This window comes from Ostrea edulis, chromosome 4, assembly GCF_947568905.1.
Source record: "Ostrea edulis chromosome 4, xbOstEdul1.1, whole genome shotgun sequence".
In the NCBI taxonomy this organism is placed as follows: domain Eukaryota; kingdom Metazoa; phylum Mollusca; class Bivalvia; order Ostreida; family Ostreidae; genus Ostrea; species Ostrea edulis.
This window is the reverse complement of record NC_079167.1, coordinates 35,882,210-35,901,084: the sequence shown is the minus strand read 5'-3', so window position 1 is coordinate 35,901,084 and position 18,875 is coordinate 35,882,210. Positions and strand designations below refer to the sequence as shown.

At 35.2% G+C, this 18,875-nt stretch overlaps 2 protein-coding genes across 3 annotated transcripts in view; both read left to right on the top strand.

Annotated features, from left to right (window-relative positions):
* The window catches only part of LOC125670490 (VWFA and cache domain-containing protein 1-like), a 31,073-nt gene extending 17,364 nt beyond the window's left edge, over positions 1-13,709 (top strand). The window contains exons 6-27 of the mRNA XM_056162506.1: positions 1,797-1,941; positions 2,144-2,288; positions 2,562-2,645; positions 2,735-2,872; positions 4,098-4,198; positions 4,661-4,793; positions 4,928-5,077; positions 5,288-5,411; positions 5,513-5,618; positions 5,741-5,819; positions 5,966-6,198; positions 7,264-7,451; positions 7,982-8,092; positions 8,196-8,318; positions 8,446-8,536; positions 8,854-9,018; positions 9,435-9,521; positions 9,804-9,919; positions 10,074-10,190; positions 10,678-10,823; positions 11,025-11,252; positions 11,784-13,709. Of these exons, the coding sequence (XP_056018481.1) occupies positions 1,797-1,941; positions 2,144-2,288; positions 2,562-2,645; positions 2,735-2,872; positions 4,098-4,198; positions 4,661-4,793; positions 4,928-5,077; positions 5,288-5,411; positions 5,513-5,618; positions 5,741-5,819; positions 5,966-6,198; positions 7,264-7,451; positions 7,982-8,092; positions 8,196-8,318; positions 8,446-8,536; positions 8,854-9,018; positions 9,435-9,521; positions 9,804-9,919; positions 10,074-10,190; positions 10,678-10,823; positions 11,025-11,252; positions 11,784-12,175 (3,202 nt within the window). The 3' untranslated portion in view covers positions 12,176-13,709. The remainder of the gene's footprint in view (positions 1-1,796; positions 1,942-2,143; positions 2,289-2,561; positions 2,646-2,734; positions 2,873-4,097; positions 4,199-4,660; positions 4,794-4,927; positions 5,078-5,287; positions 5,412-5,512; positions 5,619-5,740; positions 5,820-5,965; positions 6,199-7,263; positions 7,452-7,981; positions 8,093-8,195; positions 8,319-8,445; positions 8,537-8,853; positions 9,019-9,434; positions 9,522-9,803; positions 9,920-10,073; positions 10,191-10,677; positions 10,824-11,024; positions 11,253-11,783) is intronic.
* Positions 1-18,875, top strand: part of LOC125670500 (uncharacterized) — an 89,348-nt gene extending 70,473 nt beyond the window's left edge. The window contains exons 1-4 of one of the 2 annotated variants that reach the window (XM_048905707.2): positions 13,960-14,100; positions 14,812-14,864; positions 18,018-18,243; positions 18,404-18,875. In XM_048905707.2, the coding sequence (XP_048761664.1) occupies positions 14,829-14,864; positions 18,018-18,243; positions 18,404-18,624 (483 nt within the window). In that variant the 5' untranslated portion in view covers positions 13,960-14,100; positions 14,812-14,828 and the 3' untranslated portion in view covers positions 18,625-18,875. Of the gene's footprint in view, positions 1-13,959; positions 14,101-14,809; positions 14,865-18,017; positions 18,244-18,403 lie in introns of those variants that run through there. The other variant, XM_056162507.1, reaches the window with a different exon arrangement.

Below are 18,875 nucleotides of genomic sequence, written 5' to 3'. Positions count from 1 at the left end.
ACAACCAGATGATAACTAGGATTGTGTGAGGAGATAATTCAGGTAGATCTCAGATCAGAAGGTTATGAGGTCAAAGTCACTATGAGGTTTGAGCTTATTACAGAGCCCAAGATGGCTTAGTTCTTAGATTACCTGAATCAAAGGCTGAAGTGAGCTTTCCTGTTTAGAATTTATGTCATCAACTTTACACATGTTTTACTAAGGGGATTTCAGCCAAACTGGCCACAAAGCATCCTTTGGTTAAATGGATTTAGTTTGTTCAATTGAAGGTCTGTACTCTCTTCCAAAGGGAGGGGATTATGAAATATTGAAATTATAGCTGCATTGATATAGCCCTTCCCAATTTTTAACATTTTTACATTTTTGGAGTAGGGTTAAATTCCAAAGTCTTATCTTTGGTGTAAGGGGTGAGATCAAATGTTCAATGTCTGACAAAAAACTAAATTCACAAAGTTTTTAACCAAGCCCCGCCCCCCTTTAAAACTAAATTTAATGAGAGTTGAAGCTAATCGATTAACAAGTAAAACCATGATTATAAGTAACACTCTGTACACCTTTTCTACTGTTTATTCACAAATTGAAGTGTACATTAAAACTATTAAATGTTCATTAAAATGTAATATTATTATGTGTTTTTTAACAGTCGCTTGTCTTTTTTCTTTTTCCACTGACGTGTAATCGATGTCGGAGGACAGAAACTTATGGGATATTTTATCCCCCCCCCCCCCCCCCCCCCCCCACCCCTTTCCCCTAACTATTAGAATTTAGATTTTTATCCGATATTGATCTTTTGATCTCGCCCCTAAATGTTACCCAGTCAATTTAGGGAAAATGAAAGGAATCTAATGCTTTCCAATTGGATACACCAAGATAAGGTAGATTAGGTGAAATCTTATTCATATCCAACAAACCAACCTGTTTAGTTCACCTGTCTACATAGAACACATTTTTTACACTTCTCAAAAGACATGAACATTTTACACCACTGCTATAATACACATATTGCACAATATCCTCCCTCCTACCATTTTGAGATTATGAAAAGGGAACAGACTGAGAAAATCGGGAAGTTGTGAAATTGACAACTTTGGGAAAACATAAGTTCGTTAAATTGATGCCAAATTATGCGGTCAGAAATGTTCTGTGTTACCTATCTCATCTGCTGACACCGGAAAAAACAACACCCTATACAACATTTTCTAATTTTTCCTGCAAACAAGACTACTCTCAAATCCCCATGCTTTACACATGTGTAAACAGCCCAAGTGTACTTCAGGAAGTAATCTCAGCTACGAACATCAAATAGATCCTTTGTAAACAATAGATTATTTCTACAAATTGCACAAAATTTTGTAATGATGGGTACAAAATTTAAGAGAAAAGGATAAGGGAAAATGAGAAAAATATTCTTTTAGATATTTAGAACTACAAATTGATTGGACAATTACCAGTGTGATACCTTGATACTACTAGAATATGAGTTATCTTTCTTGCTCTACAATATCATACAGAATTACTAGTAGTGTTGAAATTTCCCAGTTTTACAGAATATACAGCTAAAAATACCTATTTCATTGCCATGGGCCACCTCAGCAGAAAGGTTAAAAAAAGAGCTTAAGAAACGTAATGTACACTGTTTATATGTGTTCTAATTACTGCTGCATGCTCTTAATATTCAGCTGGACCACAGTAAGGGTTCAGAGTGATATTGATAAGGTCACTCAGATAAGTGAAGTTGCCAATGAATCCCTCTTATGGTTGTTTCAGTGTGTGATTCTTTTTACGAAAAATTTCAGTGATGTGTACCTGTCTACTGTGCAACCGCAGCCACAGCATGTTGTCATAGTGATGGATCATGGCAACTCCCTCAGTAGTAACCAGCTGAAGACGGCAAAGGGGATAGCCAAGCAATTTCTGAACTCTTTGTCAGAAAGAGACAGGGTGGGTGTGATACACAGAGATCATCTCAAATAAATCATAGTTCCGCTACATCGTTCCTTACAGTATCATTAAAATGTAAAAGCCTTTCATACAACTGTCCATGTCTCAGTGTAGGTAATGTCTGACAGATATTACAGTCTGTAATTGTTGTGTTCAGTGTCGTTTCCACGTAGATGTATACCTATCTATGATTGCTTTGCAGGTTGCTGTGTTTGGTCTGGCTTCTCGTCCATCATTTCCTCGTGATCCAAGGGATGACTCTTGTTTGCCCAACTCCCTTGTCCCAGCAACATTTGAAGCTAGTCTCTTCTTTAGCAGCTTTGTGGACAATCTTCATCAAGAAGATGGTTAGTAAGAAGGAGCAAAGTGTAGTCATATCTATGAATATATAAACAATACCGTGATTGCTCATTTTTCTCTGTGATCTTGCCTTGCCAGTTTTGTTAATGAAGCATGACATTTACGAATATTCGTTACTATTTATGAAAAAAATATTCACAAGAACCTTATTTTCATGTAAGGGCAACATCTCGCATTAATGCGAAAATGAAGTTTTCACAAAACTTATTCGCACTTTATATATAGAGTGATGTTCCTTACCGCAAATTTTTTTTTTTTAGCCTCCACCAACCACTCTCTTGGTTTCCAAACAGCCTTTGAGATGATTGAAAACATGATCAGAAGAAGCAAAGGGGTTAACATTGGTAATGTCTTATAGTACCAGTTACTAAGTTCCAAATAAAGGTTTTATATTTATCGTATACCTGTCTAAACTACGGGTTTTATTTATCAGAGAATGCCATGATACTCTATATAAGTAGAGGCTTGTTGTCATCTTTAACGGAGGGACGTGACATCATGGAAACCATTTCCATTCACAATGGTCGACTGGGTCATAGAGTCATCATTAATACTTATGCTGTTATAGACGGTCAGTTTTAATCAAATATCATTGTGTTATTGCGTGATTTGTTTTATACTTGAAGATAGTACCATATGTTGTGGAAATGCGTATATTTTAGGATGTGGAGTGAATTGAGCTTTGGCTTTAATAAGATAAAGTATTGCTTCTCAATGATATTTATTTAAGTTAGCCTTTTGTTATCAAAGTTGATGAGAAGAAAATGTAAATTGTATTCATGATTGGTAGACATTCACAACCTTTGTGCATTTATGTGCAGGAAAAAATTATGAGTTGACATCATGATAGGGCAATATATTGTTTACATTTATTCATAAATGGGCATGCATGTTATTTTCTTAAGAGGTTTTTGAATGAAACGTCTTGGGATATTCCACTTATGGTATCAATTTGTGAAGTAGGGTAACACACAAAATGCAGTTATTAGCCTTTTTCCTCCCATTCTTTGTCTTCCAAGAGTGTTGATTAGTTGCGCAGTGTCGCATGCATACTTGTTGACAGTCTGAAAGTAAATAAGGTGGGATTATTCAAAAGTAGACGTTTTCTTTCCAACTCGGAAATTAAAAACTATAATAAATAATTTTATGTGTTTGTAACACATCAGCATCCAACTGAGTGATTTGAAAAAAGTTTTATCTTTAAATGATATACTTAAATGGATAACGCTGTCTTTTTAAATAAAATATAGAACTTCCAGTATATATTGCTCTCTTTTATAAAAAAAAAAAAAAAAAAAAAAAAAAGATAATAGAATTTTTCTCATTGAGGTCTCCTGATAATGGTCAAGATCTTGTGATGATGAATGGCAATGATTTCAGGCATGTCAACCAAACATGGTATAATAACCCAGACAAATATTAAACAAAGCATGAAATCATAGTATCTGACAATAATGTTTAATTACTGGTAAGCACAATTGCCTAGACAACCATATCTTGCTGTTTATGAATATTGATATTCCATGTACCATAGATGTCTTTAATAAAAACATTTTGTTTTCGTTTTATTCTGGTTCTTACAAAAAGATCATTTTGATAAGAATATTCCCCATTTTCATAGTTTCTATAGATACAATAAAAAATCATAGCATCAATTTTGATCAATGATCCAGAAGTGTATGTTGATGTACACTTTTTTTTATTGCTTCGAAACAGAAGTAATGGTAGTGCATGTGCAGTTTTGAATTTTGTATCCTTCAGAAGTTTTTGATAACAAGGGGCAACTGCATTTTCAGATGGAAAGCATATAATGTTTGAGAAGAGTATTTTACAAGATATTGCTGAACAGAATTTCCTGAAGTATGAGGTTCAGTACAAAAGTCCAAAGCCAGTCATAGTAAGTACAGACGCAGTGCTGTTTTGTAAAAATGTCAAAATGATCTCTCCTAGGGTCTCAAATACAACAGCAGAGTATCTATACCAGATTGTGTTCAAATATAGAGATAAACTAAAAGACAACAAAATAATTATTGAAAGGACATGTAACATGCATTTCAACAGTATATGTTTTTTCTGAATTAAATACAGATTGCGTTGTAAGGTTAACAGAGTAACAATATGGTTACTTTTTGAAAAGATGAGTCGACCATTGTTTAAAATTGAACCCGAGAGAATATGGCTTTAAGAAACAATGATATTCAATTTTTGATTCAGAATTTTTTTTTTAAATATCAAGACATCAGTTAAGATAATTTTGGTGCCCATAATGAAATTGTTAAGTTAATTTTGTAATCAACCAAAGACGTGTTAATTTGTTAATGTTTGACAGAGTGCACTTTAGGAATGTTATGTGTTGTAGGCAGGGATGATGGTCACCATTAATTCAACAAAAGACCTAAGTGTGTCAGTGGGCAAATTCTACCTGCCCCTCAACAAGACTGCCCCCGAGGCCCCAGTCTTCTCGCTGCCCTACATGGACATGGCAGATCAAAGTAAGACAGTTTGATTTAACATTTCATTTGCAGTAACAATATTGCAGTAAACTGTTGCAATATGTAAATTCATTGAACCATCTATTTAAATGTAGTTGCAGTAGAATAGGGGATTTCAAATTGTTCTTTTGTAGCCTTAACAATGAGCATTAGTCAGCCCTGTTTCCATGGCAAAGAACTTATAGGCATCATGGGAGTTGATCTACATATGGAGGACGTTGTTCAGGATGTGACATATTACAATCAGGACATTAACTCTTACATCTTTCTCATCAATACAGACGGTAAGACCGCTGTACATAGAGAATTGTTCTCTCCATTTTATAAAATTGTACACTAATGTTCTTTAATAGGTGTTTTTTCTTCAAAATAACATGCATTTTAAGAGATTGAGGTTTACTATTTAATATGTAAATCTTAAGAGATTTCAGAGTCCGATACTGCTTTATGTACACATACACTTGATAAGTCAGTCATATTTTTTTATTTCATAGGGTATACCATTATGCATCCTTCATTCAATCGCCCCATGAAAACACGTATACAGCCCATGCACACAGATATATGGCATTTTGAAAACAAAGATGGATTTGCCCGAATAAGGAGCGATATGTTAAAGTAAGATGAATTCTTGAATGTTCATTTGATTGAATAGCTTGTTTTTTAAAAAAATCCATTTTTTGGGGGATGCTAAATAAACGATGATATTCCTGTTACAGTTTGCCAGATGGAGAGAGGGTTATGCATACCAAGAGATGGAGCACAAACACCACTGAGGACAACTCGTCCAAGTCAGACTTCTACGCCAAATATGTCTGGAAAAGGGTCAGTCATCATATGTCATCCTCACAATCAAACTATGAAGTAGTGTTCAGTTTTCTTCATAATTGTAGCTGCTGATTTTACAGATATACTACAAATCTTTTAACTTTATATACTGGTTTCAGATTGAAAACACAACTTTCATAGTGGTGCTGAAAGTGTTGACTAAAACTGAAGTTGCCCAATCCCTGGAACAATTACATGGTGTGTATGAGTAAAAACTAGATAGAAAAAAGTAAATTTTAAGATTTCTATCATTGAAATTTGTAGGTAGATGGTATTAAATGCAGGGGATTGACCATGTTTGAAAAAATGATAAGCCAGCACTGATATCTTTGACAACGTTTCAGTCTCCAACGATCCACATCTGGTATATCATCGATTGGACTTGGTCCAGCCAAATGATATGTGTCTACATCGCCATCTGCCAGCAACTTCTGACACCAGCACAGTATTCTTGTCAGCTAAAAGCTTCCTTGATCCCTTTGAACATCTCAGCAATATGGAGACAAAAAGGATGGTGCAGAATTATGTGGCTTATCTTAAAGATGATACCCGTCTAATCACTAATCCGGGACTGAAGGTAACAACACATTTTGGATATCTTTATTTCACTGGATTTGTATCTTTATCCATCACTGTCTGGTATGCACTTTTCTTGAGAATTTTTTTCTATAGAACATTTGCTTGCTCAGTCAGCAGACTTGGTCAAATTTTTCTCTTGTTGTCATGAATACAGAAGTTTTGTTTGTGGGGTGATTGATTCATACAGCCTCTGATTATCTAAAACAATTTTCATTTCTTTTTGCATTATGACCATTTACCAAACTTACTACAAATGTTTTAGATGTTTTAGAATAGATATTACTATTATATAGAGAGATCAGAATGACAAGATTACTGATATGATTTTTGGATTATGTCTTTGGTGTGATTGCTTGCAAGGTCAGGATACTTGGTGCACACAATCTTCTAATCCCACTGATTGTTATTACTATATAATGAGATCAGATATTAATTCCTGTCAGGTTCTATTCACTCCTCACTGGATTGTAATCAATTTATAAAATGAAGAAGGAAATGTACCAGTGTTGAGGAGGCACTTGGTTTCTTGAACACATACACACACACAAACCCTCTTCTTAGGGAGACATATTATGTTTTTTCCATCCTTCACAAAGCTTGTGAATAATTTTACTTTAGACTCAATATACATTTTGCAAGACACAATAGTTGTTTAAAAAAATCTTTTTTAATGTAATTTTGATATATGAGGATGTTTTTGTAAATGCAGTGTTTGCTACAGTTTAAATTGGATTAGAATGAAACTGTACAAAGGTTTTCAGTAGCATGTGCACTTGTACAAGGCACCTTGGTATTTTGAATAAATATTTTTTTTTAGATTTGCCATACTATAACTCGGACATTATTTTGAAGTATTGGAGTGGTTTTAAACACAGATTCTGTGATACTTTAAATCAGATTTGCATGAAGTGTGGTGTGTGTGTGTGTGCTAAAAATACAAAAGGGAAGTGAGCGACATGTTTTTGCATCAAAAGGAAATATTAGTATTAATATATTTTAGTGTATTAAAGATAATGTGTTTGTGTTTTGTATAATTATGATAATATCCGGTTGGTTTTTCCAGACTGCAGTAAAAAATGATGTTGCTGCTACTGGTCGAATAAACACAGAATGGCTACGCCGCTATCACCACCGTCTGACCCACAGAGAGGATTCCATTGTGCGCCGCTATGTTGCCACACCAAGTGGTGTATTTAGGTCTTTTCCAGGGACAGTAATTGACAAGACATGTGATCCAACAAAAACCGATTGGTAAGGAGTCAAAAGTCCACCATTTTTGTCCTGATAATAACTGGTACTAATAAACAGTACCATTTCCAATTCAAAATTCTATAGATTTTTCCCAATAATTTGAGGCTTATATTTCATTTTTGTTGAAGTGTCGTACAAGTTGCATGTATCTAATTTCTTCACTTCCTCTTAAATTAGAAAGTAGATGTCAAAAAATGGCAACCATTCATAAATAAATACTTGATTTTTTGTATATCCTATATAATATGGCATATTCAGGGTCAATTTTAAAATGAATGCCTTTTGTTGATATTATAGAAAATTCCCAATTTGTTCTATTTTGATGCTATTTTCCCCTGTTAAATGGGTATGGGTACCATTTATAAATGATAGAAAAAATGCTGAAAGTCATTTGATATAGGCAAACATCTGAACATGGCTGCCTGGCTGGTTAAATTTGAACTGAGCTGTCGCTTATAACACATTGACTCTATCATATTTATAGGTCTGAGTCTGTTTTATGTTTAGATCTGAATCTGTCGTATTTTTAGGTACCAGAGAGCAGAAGAATTTCCTGGCCATGTGACTTTAACTCCGCCTTATTTGGATACCCTTGGGGCTGGGTACATTGCTACCATCAGCCACACCATATTTGAGGGAAAGTAAGTACATGAACAAAAGTATTTGTACCAAAATGTGCTATTTTTTTCATTTCTTTTCTCCTTTGAGCACAGATTGATATGTTCTTTGTTTGGTGTCTTTCAGGCCAGCATCTCTCCACAATCCAAAGGACAAGGTTGTGGCAATCATGGGCATGGATCTGACCATGGGTTTCCTCCACAAGCTGCTGTCTGAGGTCATCCCCATCTGTGTGCATAAAAACATCAGGTGATCTAAAATAATACTTACTGTAACAGAACTCATGTATAATGCATACATTCATTTGTTTTCTAGAATTCACCCAACCTTTAGTCAGTTGCCTCAATATTGTTGTCAATGTATACCAATGTTTTAGATGTTTCATCATGGATGACAAAGGTTATCTGGTGGCTCACCCCAAACTGATTGAACCCAACAGTAAGGTGATTCAGCACATCACTCACAAGGTAAGCAACTCAGTCTTGGTCAAACAAAGCCCATTCTCTGTAAATGCAGTACTGAATGTGAATATGTTTTGATGGGATTTATATTTAGTTCCATTCATATTGACATTAACGCTCTGACTTATGATTACTCAAAATATGAATCATTTGCGCTATTTTTATCATATGAAGTGCTTTTTCTGACCTTTATTGCACCACAGAAAAAAGCTACTTGTATTTCATGAATATGACAAAAAGTTCATTTAGCTCTGATTGTTTCTTGATCTATGGGGTAATGTTGGTGTATAATCAAAATTATGAAATTGTAAACATTTCCTCAGGAACAACTTGTTGCCAATGACATCCTGAATCACAAACACTTTGTGAAGAAGACGTTGTGTAATAGCTACAATGATAGGACCATTCAGCGCTTCTACAAATTTAACACCAGCCTGGAGGGTGTACTCACTAATCTCGTGCACGGCGAACACTGTGCTCGATACCAGGTATGTACTATTTAATGTAATGTGTACTGTATATTGGCTGATTTTGGTGTCGGGATTATTTTGCGGATTTTTCTAAAAAATATAGTTTAAAATCTTATTAATGCTTTATTTTTTGGTGTATTTTCATTTTAACAAGTGTATTATTTATATGGATAGGAATTTTGCTTTTTCAATTTTGGCAAATTTTACTCATTAGCTAAAAACGGCAGTTTTCCAGCATGCCAGAATTACCTGATATGTGGTACATCTTGTGCAAATTAAACTTTTCCAGCATTGAATTATTACACTCAAAATTATTTTCATGTCTGAGTAATTTAAGATTTATTACTAGTTATCACACACACAGAAGGCTTAAAAGTTATAATTGGTAATGAAAATCATTTGGAATATTGATTAACATATGAGTTATTTTACAGATCACACATATTCCTGGAACCAATGCTTTCCTTGGGATTGTGAATCACACGTGTAATACAGATACAGCTTTCTGTCCATGTAGCACGGTAAGGAGCTATTAAAACACGTGTAGCACGGTAAGGAGCTATTAAAACACGTGTAGCACGGTAAGGAGCTATTAAAACACGTGTAGCACGGTAAGGAGCTATTAAAACACGTGTAGCACGGTAAGGAGCTATTAAAACACATGTAGCACGGTAAGGAGCTATTAAAACACGTGTCGAAATATTCAATTCATCTACAATGTTAGATGACTTTTCTTACTTTACAACTAATAAAGGAAATAGATGCCATCAAATGACGGTACTCATTGAATTGAAATGTTACAGGTGGACCGTCTTTGTCTGAATTGTAACCAGATGGAACAGATTGTGTGCGAGTGTCCGTGTGAATGCCCACTGGACATGAACTTCTGTACAGGAGAGTTACTGCAGGAAGATGACAGGTATGTATCGTCATGTGACATTCTGTAGAAACACAGTACATGCAGACAGAAAAAGTGGAAACATGGATATCATGATTAAATTCAGATTGGTTCTGAAGTGATACTAGAAAGCATTGTTATGGAAATCAATGTTTCTTATTGCTTTGTCTTTCAGGAATCCATCTTGTGCCCACCAAGTGGAGAAAGAATCTCGAATACATTTGAATTTCCCACCGTTTGAAGATGTCAAACAGTGCCATGAACCTAAGTGTGACTTGCTCATAACCAAACTGTAAGAATCATCATTTACATTTTCTCAAAAGAATGTTATACTGGAATCACCTTGTCCGTCTGCTCAAAGGCGTAATTTGTCCAGAGTATATCTTTTACACTACTGAACAGAGTTCATTAAAACTTTTATATGTGTTTTGTAAGAATAATGAAGTTGTGGACCTGCTATTTTGATTTGAGATTCTTATTTATTATTCAAGGAAGTTATGAATATCTTTTTCCATTTTGTGGGGGGTGTGGGTGTTATGTTGTCATTGTCCAGAGTATATATCTTAAAAACCATTTACTCTTCAATGCACCCAATTCACTATTTCCCACGATTCATTGTGTCCTACTAGGGGCATTAGACTGTTAGTCCCATTAGGACAGGTCTTGTTTTTTAGTATACTTAGTATTAGTCAATATTTTGTGAAAGAGGAAGAATGCTACATGGTATGATACACAGTATTGCTTTCTGTGGTGGTTATGGGCATTTTGCTGTTTAACAGGGATTGCATCAGTGCCATTGGGTGTGCGTGGTGCGAGAGACAGAAGCATGGACTGACCAGTGTAAAGCGGCCGTACTGTGCTGACCAGAGGCGATGTTTTGGTGGGGTGGAGGAAGCTGTCTCGCCCTATGGGGATGCAATAAGAGGTCAGAAATACTGATCTGCATTTTTCTTGTTTTATGAGTCGTATGCTGTATTAAGTATGTTAATGTAGATTGTAACTGGAAGAATGTATTCAGCAATAGATTTGGACTATGAATATTAAATCTAAACATTTTTTTTTTAAAAAGACACATGAAATGCCAATTTTAAGATGATATATTAGTATTCTTTTCTTTTATTTCTAGCTATGGCCAATCAGGAGAAGCCTATGCCAATGAAGAGCACTCCTGTAGGGCCAGTTGCGGGAGGAATCATGGGATGTTTCCTGGTTCTGGCTTTAGGGGTCTACTGTTATAGGCATCACATCCACCGGAATTCTCACCAGTACATCACCAACCTGCCAGAGAACCAGAATCGAATGTCTCATTTCTACGAAGAAGAGCCTCACGAGCCTGCTGATGATATTCCTGCAGGTCAGTTCAAATTGCTTGAGAGTTCAATACGAATTATTCAATATCTAAATTACAGCCAAAGTATGGTGTACTTGTATTAGTTAGATATGTATTATCAAATAAAGAGTGTTCAATATACTTCATGTAGATTCAGTGTGTAGTACTTCATTTGGCAAAATTATCTTTCAGTGTCAGTTTGTAAGAAATTAAAATAGTGAATGTTATTGTACTGTGTCAGTTTGTAAGAAATTAAAATAGTGAATGTTATTGTACTGTGTCAGTTTGTAAGAAATTAAGATAGTGAATGTTATTGTACTGTGTCAGTTTGTTAGAAATTAAAATAGTGAATGTTATTGTACTGTGAAGAATTTCATCCGGAATGAATTGGTGATAAATGAATGAAAACCAGATTATTCCGTGAGAAAGTTTGTTGTTAATCCATGCAAATATCAATTTAAAAGTATTCGCAATATATAACATAAAAGAGAGTACATGTACATATATACGAGAAAGAAAAATGGTTACTTATATATACAAAAATGTAATTTTCAGGGCACACCAACTTTGTACTGGCTACATTTGATAATCCAGCCAGCATATCACCTTACCGTGTGAATACATCCTACAGGCGTCCAGCGGGAGGGGATAGTGATCATGGTTACAGCACAATGACACCCCATGAAGACAGTGAACATGCTAGTCTACCATGTCTAGAACCTTTAATAAAGGAGAGATACAAACCAGGGTCTCTCAGTGTTGTTAAAAATACCCCAGGGAAAATCCCTCCCCCACCCAGTCATTGTAGGAGGAGTAGAAGCCCCACCCCCCCTAAGTACTATCAACCCATACCTGAACAGACTATCATCCCACCTCAGACTACCATAATTGAACATCCCCATAATGTCATAGCTAATGTTCAGGTACATATGGTGGACACGCATTAAGAATTAATTTGTGCATTTTCTAAAGATCTGTGAAAAACTGTGTAAAACTTGAAATGGCGTGTTTGTTCAGTGGAGAAAGAGAAGACTTTACATGCACTGAACAGTTCCTTAACTGTGATTTCTCAAGGATTTTACTGTATGAAGACTTTGTGCATTCAAAGCTTACATTGTTATGTGTCAATAAGAGCAGGACTCCGTTGTTTGGTGCAGATAATTCAGACCTAGTCTGGTAACCATGTTGTGATAAAGCAAAGTATGAGAACAGAGTACAAAAGAATGTCAATACAAAATGATGCCACATAAAAAAAAACCTCAAAGCAATACAAGATTTTATTTCATAAGGACAGAAATCATGCTGATCTATGTGAACCTCAGGATTTATATGGAGAAGAGTTCTGGACTCTGATTGGACTCCAGGGAAATGTGAAATTGTTGAATTGAAGATGTGACTTCATGTAAAATTTGCATACTGGCCAGTGATGCTAGAATGATTCATTCAGGGATTGTGTGCTGATGAAATAAACCTAGTGGGTGCTGCTGTTTACTCTCCATTCAAAGTGCTTTAGTGTGTGTTTCTTTTGACTTGCATACACATTAAATTTAAATTCATTCATGTACAAATGATGCTGTGTTAGTTGGATGTCTATATGTTTTTAGCTGCTGAGTCTTTTATTTTTCAAAATGCCTTTTAAAATTTTGAAAACATTTCTTGCATTATACAGGCAATTTTTGCATCTAGATATTTTTATTTTAGTTGTAAATAAAAACAGTGATTTTATAGATATTTATTGATAAGAAAAAGCCATTTAATTTGTATATATGCATTTTTACAGATGGCTTGAATATATTTTTTAAAATAGGTTGTCAATTGCATTTATGCAGCCCAAACAGTCCATGTCACAATTTACCGTGGCTGTACTTTTGGTAATATATTAGATGTATTTTCTTGGGTAATATAATCCTTTAAATTGATTGAATTTTAGTATCTACTGTAATGAAATACCACAAAAAGTGTAATGCTTTAGCAAAGATTGATGATGATTGTCTTGATTTTTATTTATTACTTGTGATGCATGTTTGAGAGAGTGAATGTTACAAGTTATTTGTTAGTGTTTATCGTAATCTCTTGTGTTTGATTGGACTGGTCAGGAGCTCTACACAAGCACTGCTCATTTTCAATATTGATGTTGAATTATTTTCCATCTTACACTGTGTCTTTTAGAATTTCAATCAATTTTTTTTTTCATTTTGGAAGCTAAGAATGTTTTAAACTTACAAGAACTACATTTGATTTTTATATAACCGCTGATTGAAATAAAACAGAAATTTAAAAAGTTTGTAAAATGTACAGTGGTCATGTGTAGTATACCAGTGCAGTCTTTTCCCATTTGCAGCAGATTTTTCTCTATTGATTGTATAGTATTGTTCTATATATATATACATTGATACAAGGTGTATCAGCAGTCAGTGCAGGGTTTTTTTTGTGCATTGAATACATGAACAAATGAAAAATTTATAATAAAAAAGAAAATCAAACAGTTGTACCATTATATATCCATTGCAAAAAGCGGAGGAGGCGGACAGATTGGTCGTTCATGCAAATCTTTGAGGTGACATTAAAATGAAGCCCGACTGTAAAGAACTAAGAAAGGTTGTGTTTGGTACACGTGAGCAGTTTGTTTATTTTCTCTCCGGCTTATTTTCGCAATTTCTCGGGTCTTTCCGGCAAGCGCTGTATTTCCGTTTAGCGGAAAGGCCCGAGATTCGAGTTACACGAGTTGTCTATCGTGCAAAAATCGCCACACAACCTGTCTTGTTAACATTCTGTCGCCGCTAATTTTAGCTTATAGTTATTAACCCACTTAATTTACATAACGGGAGCCTCCAGTCACTAGAGGACAAGCGGGAAGGCTTTGTCTAACAAGGTAAATCGTCATTTTATTTTATTTCATATCGAAATTCATAATCGAGAAAGCGGGAAAAATTAATATGTGAACATTCTTTGATGTTTTTTCTTTTTTAACCTTGAATATTTATTATGTATTAAGAAAAGGAAATCTTTCATGATGCGTCTCTGTCTTCATGTTGATGAACAAAAATAGTACCTTGCTAAAGAATATTTGATACTGATAAATGATGTAATTAGTGTTGATAAAAATATATTGAATGATACAATTGTAAGTTATAAACGATTGATACATTTCTTGAGGTGCAATGTCACGCACTATACAGGAAATGTTATACAGGGGGAATGATGCGAATAAACATGAATGACAACTTGTCAAATGCCGTAAATAAAGGCAAGGTTAGGCACACCTATCTACAAGATATTTTATTGACCAGTCAGGGCCCCGGAAGGCATTTTGACATAACAAGAGTATATTTTAAACATGAGTCTAGAACATGTATGTCGTTTTACGATCTTTACAGAAAGTTATGTCGCGTTGTACACATTAAGAGTACAGAAAGCCTATAATTCGAATTTTATGACGGAACTCGTTACAATTCGAGTTGATACAACAAATTTTAAATGCCTTGAATTTGATATTATTTTCAAAGACCGGCGACTTACACAAAATGTGAACCATGAGTATGTGACGGTTTAACACCCACCCCTGTATATTTTGTATTATCAGGTGTCTTAGCGGTGAAAATGATGTGGACGTTCGGTGTGTTGGCTGCTCTACAGGTAAAATTGTCACGTTATTCAGGTCGTGAGTAACATGTCTTAATATGTCATAAATATTTATTAAACAACTAATTTATTCAAGTAGTATACTTCGATAATGTTTACTTGTATGTTACGGAAACCCTGCATCAAAACGCAGCTCGTAGCAAGCCACAACGTGTAGGAGACCAAATATTTCAGTGACTACAATATACTTGTAGCATTTTTAAAGAAAAACAGCGTGACTACTGGGGAGAGGGGTGATGGGGAATTTTATCACATTTGTTGTATTCTGATATAGGAAAAGCAAAAGATATGATTAACCTATCTCGAGCGATAGCGATGCTTGCATGGGGAATATACATGTAGGTATCAGCCATTTTCGGACTGGAAAATGTTGCACAGTATCTGAACCGTCATACCAAGAAAAATAGCAATGCCTAATGTTCGCATATCGTAGCCTAATGTTCTCCTTTTCTAGCCTAATGTTCTCACATTAACGACAAAGTGTGAAACATTGCTAATCAGGGATGATTCTATTTGGCTTATTTGAAAAACCTTAAGTCTCCAATTCAGTGGAACGTCTCCATTTGAGTGAAAAATTCTCGAATGGGACGTTAAACAATACACAATCAATCAATCCAATACAGTGGTAACGAACATTGCTATGGTCTCCCGGTTGGGAAATGAAATCTTACTTAAGTACTTTTCATTTCGTAGTGTAGATCATTGGGTGTTTGTAAAAGAATGTTTTGTGTTTCATAAAAAGTTAAAAAGATAGAAACGCCTCTGTATGCTAGAAATGAACGCTGATCTTAACTGGGTTTTCTTCTTTTACAAATGTCAAGCTGGGTTTTTACAAACATGATAATGTTCTAAAATCTTTAGATGACAGTAAATCCTGCTGTGTCTATTTTAAGATTTGTCAAAGGCTCTCTGTCGTGCTGAAAACAAAGATTTGCTTTTCAATATAACGTATGGAGTAAGCGGTCGTCTTTATACTTGGCTCATAAGTTACTTAGATAACAGAACACGATAGTACTATTGTTCCTGTAACAGCGTGTCATTTCGCTTGATCGAGCATGCAGATTTCATTCACTGATAGGCCGTATGGTTTCAATAAAAGGGAATTCTGATGACCACGATGAGAAAAAAAAAAAGAAGCAAAACCTGTTTCATTGAAATCTACGAAAAGCCTCGCCCAAACTTTTGCACGTGAAGTCACAGGTGCTTGTGGACAGGACTTCCGGTACCCCCCTTCTTTTATTTTTAAATGTTCAATTCCTTGGGTATTTCGGACGTATTTTTGATAAAATATGTAACTTCAGATTTTATCTATTTCAATGGAATACACAAATCTCGCATAGAAACCGTTTTTAAAAATGTCATATCACCGATCATAATATATGAACAAGGTGTGCAACTCAGCCAGCGACATGTTGAAAAAATCTACACCTCGCTGAGAAATCCTATCGAAAGAACACCAATAATGCATATACCAACTGAAAAGAACGGTCATTCTAAATCTACTGATGATTCGTGGATTAAATGCATCGCTATTTGGTGCGCAATAACTACTTCACACCGCTCAATTTCATCGTTTTAACCTCTTTCCTTTTCGTGTAGCTAATGGTATTCGGAAGACCTCGTCTCGGGTTTTCTCGTTCTAAAAATAGTTGGCTGCGACAGAAATATTCCAGCATTACAACTTCCGTTCGTTATAGTCAGAAATGAGAAGTGGCGAGGTTAAAACGATGAAATTGAGCGGTGTGAAGTAGTTATTGCGCACCAAATAGCGATGCATTTAATCCACGAATCATCAGTAGATTTAGAATGACCGTTCTTTTCAGTTGGTATATGCATTATTGGTGTTCTTTCGATAGGATTTCTCAGCGAGGTGTAGATTTTTTCAACATGTCGCTGGCTGAGTTGCACACCTTGTTCATATATTATGATCGGTGATATGACATTTTTAAAAACGGTTTCTATGCGAGATTTGTGTATTCCATTGAAATAGATAAACTCTGAAGTTACATATTTTATCAAAAATACGTCCGAAATACCCAAGGAATTGAACATTTAAAAATAAAAGAAGGGGGTACCGGAAGTCCTGTCCACAAACACCTGTGCGTGAAGTGACACTTTATATTGGAACAATAGTATTACATGTATATGAAAACGCTCTTTCAAAAACATAATCTTTATATACTGGTGTCCCTCAAGGGTCAGTATTAGGACCATTGTTATTTTTTATGTATGTTAACGTAATCTCGGCTGAGATTCGGCTCGGCTGGATGCCTTCACCAAACCTCGGAGCAGTTCTTCATTATTTCATTAGTTATGTCTGGAAAGGATGAAGTGAAATAACTATTATGCTAACGGCTCCCAATATATTTAAAAATATATTTTTCTTGCTTCGTGTTAGAATTTACATGATTCAACTCATTAACGTATAATATTTGTACTTTTATCATTTAAATGTTATACGACGCATAAATTCGCCACAAATGGTACATAACTGAGTTTTAGCTTGTAAATAAATAAATGTACATATTAAAAATAGTCGAGTATGATATTTTTTAATGAAATGTTCGTTTACCCTGTCCTCAAGCACCGGTGTGATTTACTGGCGACGGATTAACGGTCGCAAATAACAAACGAGAAGATAACTATTCCCACTCTAATACAATTTATGCATTTTTCTTGATGATTATGTCTTATTTCATTGAGTTTTGCTTTCTTCTATTATATTTACATTTCCAATGTTTATGCTTTTGATGCCTTTACAAATTGCAATGACAGGCATTCCTCACGAACCCGCCGCAGTTGAGTTGTAAACATTGCGCGAATGAATCTTGATAGATATAGTACATGTACGTCTATTCTAATGGTTGGTATTGCCTCAAACTCCCCGTCGATGCCTCTAGATAGTAAAAACGAACTCTAGCGGAAGTTTGGCCAGTGCATTGACCAACCGAATTGCAGATTATAAAACAGTTGAATTAGAATATAATTACCAAATCCTAACATTGTTTTCTTCATGAACATAAGATTTTTTCTATTGGTGCAAATACTTATTTCTATTGATAAAGAAATGGGGCAACTATCTGTGTATAGTTATTGATGGATCGTGGTATGATTCAAAGAATGTACTTATTTGTCGATTGACTTCAGTTGGTTCCTTTGATTTGTGGAGTACGGGACAGCCAGCAGACGATCCGCGATCATTTACAACTGGAAGACTTCATCCCGGTCCAAAGCCATCCCGTGCTGTCCCACGTGATCTTTGAAGGTAGCGGGGACATAGGTGATTCATCAGGGGAGAACTACCCCTACAAAGTCACAAAGCCTTTCCCGTCTTCAACAGAGAAACCCAGGGATAAACAAAGCAGTGTGCCTGGTTAGTCTTTACATTTATTACGTTTTATTTCTTTAACTATTTTTAAGTATTTTAAAAGAAGCAATTTAACAAAGAATTTTGATTATTTTGGAACAAAAATTGTACAAATAGAACCATGAAGACAAAAGAGCTAAGATGACATGAAATTATCTCTTAACAGGGCAACGAGATGCTTCCGTCATCATTCTGTACAAACCCTCGCCAGCCATTATAGTTTTGATAGTTATTCTCATCCTCTTACTAGTATGCGCACTACTCGTGATTGGGTATCTCTGGAGGCGCGTTCGAATTCTTAAAGAGAAGAATAGGAAACCACATCCTACAAAGGGAGAGTTTGACGAGGACGAATACTCAGTGATGATGGACTGGTCTGTCAATTAAACTGAATCAGGGACTGCTTGACAGTGCTCTCCAAAGATCGTGCTCTCCGATAAGCAATGCGCGCGATGATCTGAGCTCTTCCAGGTCTTGCAGTTTTAATCAGTATTGTAATTTTCTAAAGACGTGCAAGACGAAACTCGGCATGTATGAAAACACAACGATAACAACAAAACATGGTATTTTATTTTCTCTCACTGCTTTGAAAACAAAATATTTTCATAAAGTTACTACAATAAACGAGTTGCCCAGAA